The sequence below is a fragment of the Brassica oleracea genome, unplaced genomic scaffold (assembly GCF_000695525.1).
Source record: "Brassica oleracea var. oleracea cultivar TO1000 unplaced genomic scaffold, BOL UnpScaffold00709, whole genome shotgun sequence".
Taxonomy (NCBI): domain Eukaryota; kingdom Viridiplantae; phylum Streptophyta; class Magnoliopsida; order Brassicales; family Brassicaceae; genus Brassica; species Brassica oleracea.
Genome location: NW_013617442.1, coordinates 61,182 through 63,584, shown reverse-complemented (window position 1 = coordinate 63,584; position 2,403 = coordinate 61,182). Strand labels below are relative to the sequence as shown.

General features: G+C 42.8%; 1 protein-coding gene across 1 annotated transcript in view; it reads right to left on the bottom strand.

Moving 5' to 3' along the window:
• The window catches only part of LOC106319953, a 5,364-nt gene that overhangs the window by 726 nt on the left and 2,235 nt on the right, over positions 1-2,403 (bottom strand). The window contains exons 3-4 of the mRNA XM_013758336.1: positions 2,106-2,398; positions 140-372 (exon numbers count right to left, since the gene is read on the bottom strand). Coding sequence (XP_013613790.1) covers positions 140-372; positions 2,106-2,398 — 526 coding nt within the window. The remainder of the gene's footprint in view (positions 1-139; positions 373-2,105; positions 2,399-2,403) is intronic.

The window sequence follows — 2,403 nt, the reverse complement described above, 5'->3', positions numbered from 1 at the left end:
CTCCGGGTAGAGAACATGTGGGTTAGTGGCCATGTTCCCCATACCCAGCTCTGCGAACAAGTCCTCGAGGTCCGATTTGATGCCCAAATCCGGGATGACGTCTGGATCGACGAACCGCGTCGGCTCGATGGAGACCTACAGCCACTCATTGTAGAATATTCTGTCATAGTCGTCCCAAGTATCCTCGATCGCACGGTTTCTACATGTCGAGCTCTTCGCTGCTTTGTGTGCGTCCTCGAAGTGGTCAAAGAGTGGGATAGGTTCGTCTTCGCGCTCGTGCGGCCAAGGGTACTGGTCGCGAACCGGTGGTAGTGGCGGAGCTGTGCTGCTGCCGCCGACGTCGAACCTCTGCTTCGTCCTCCTTTCATACATCTGCAACCAAAACCATAAAAGAAAATAGGAATTCAGTTTGGTTTGATGGTTTGGTACAATATCGATCGACTGTAACCGGTCGATGTCGATCGATATTCGGTGTGAAAATCGATCTATGAAAGTTGTGTATCATCGGTCGATTTCACCTTCGCGGGAACCTGCAAAGACCCATTGATGCAATTCGATTTGCATGGCATATATAATCGGTTTAAACGATCAATAATCCCTATTCTATCACTCCTTTAGCACAAATCGATCGATAATGAAGGCCCAAAAATCCCGGTTCTAACTCATTCTCTATTTCAACCCTAGCAAGAACGGAAATTTAGGAAATTTCGTGTTCATACCATGATGTGAATTAAGCGATCTAAGCGGATAGATGGTTGAAAATCGAGTGGATTGAGCGAAAGAATCGTTGGATTTGGCCGAAAAACGAGAGAGAAAAGAGATGGGAGTGTTTTCGTAGGGTTTTCGGGTTGTGTGAATGTCGACTTAAGTGTCGACTTAATATGAGCCCGCGTCCGTTCATTTAATGTCGATCAATGACGAGTGGTCTTCGTCGATCGACAGACGTTATGTTTTCCGTAGTTGTTTTTTTTTTACTAAATCCTAATTATTTAAAAACTAGAAATGGGTTGCCTCCCATTCAACGCTTATTTTAAATCTTTAGCTTGACTCGATATTCAATTTAATTATCGGGATGGGGGTCTAAGTGTATAGGCCCCCTAATTTGTGGTTTAGCCAAATAGTGTTTTACTTGTTGGCCATTTACCGTGAATTCGTCTCCTTTATTATTTATAAGCATAATAGCTCTGTAAGGGTTGACGTTCACGACAGTAAAAGGACCTGACCAACGAGATTGGAGTTTTACAGGAAATAGTGTTATGCGAGAGTTATACATCTGTACTTTATCATTTGGTTCGAAGTGTTCGGATAGGATCTTTTTATCATGATATACTTTCGTTTTTTCTTTGTATATCTTTGAACTCTCGTAGGCTAAATGTCTTATTCCATCCAGCTCGTTAAGCTGTATGAGCCTCCTTTCGGCTGCTGGTTTAATGTCGAAATTTAATAGTTTGATAGCCCAGGCTGCTTTGTGTTCCAGCTCAACCGGTAAGTGACATGATTTTCCATAAAGCAGGTGAAATGGGGTGGTTCCTAAAGGAGTCTTGAAAGCAGTCCTGTAAGCCAGAGTGCATTGTCCAACTTTCTAGACCAATCTTTTCTAGATATTCCTACAGTCTTTTCTAAGATTTCTTTGATCTGTAGATTTGAAACTTCTACCTGCCTGCTCGTCTGCGGGTGGTAGGGTGTAGGAACTCTATAATGCACTCCGTTCTTCCGAAGTAGTCCTTCAAAAATTTTGTTAATGAAATGGGATCCACCATCACTTATGATTATTCGAGGAATTCCAAATCTCGGGAGGATAATGCTTTTGAAAAGCTTAATAACTACGGATGCGTTGTTCGTTGGGGAAGCTACTGCTTCGACCCATTTTGACACATAATCGACAGCAACCATGATGTATTTATTCCCGTAGGAGTAGGGGAAAGGACCCATGAAATCTATCCCCCAACAGTCGAATACTTCTACTTCTAGAATAGATTTCTGTTCCATTTCATGTTTCTTACTGATTTTTCCTCTCCGTTGACATCTGTCGCATTGTGCTATGAACGCATGAGCATCCCAAAACATAGTCGGCCACCAGAATCCCGCTTGAAGAACTTTTATACCGTTTTAAAGGTTGCAAAAGTTCCAGCATAGTCGGATCCATGGCATTGGAATAAAATATCGGATATTTCAGTTTTGGCGACGCAGCGCCTATATATCCCATCAGAGTAGTGCTTGTAGAGATATGGTTGGTCCCAGTGATATCTCATTACTTCTCTTAAAAACTTCTTCCGTTTATACCCTCTCAGCTCCTCGGGTTCTATGTCAACAGCTAGATAGTTCACTATATCAGCGTACCAAGGTCTGCTCCTTGAACCTTTTTCGACTGTGTGCACTTCCCGATGCAGACTTTCACCTATA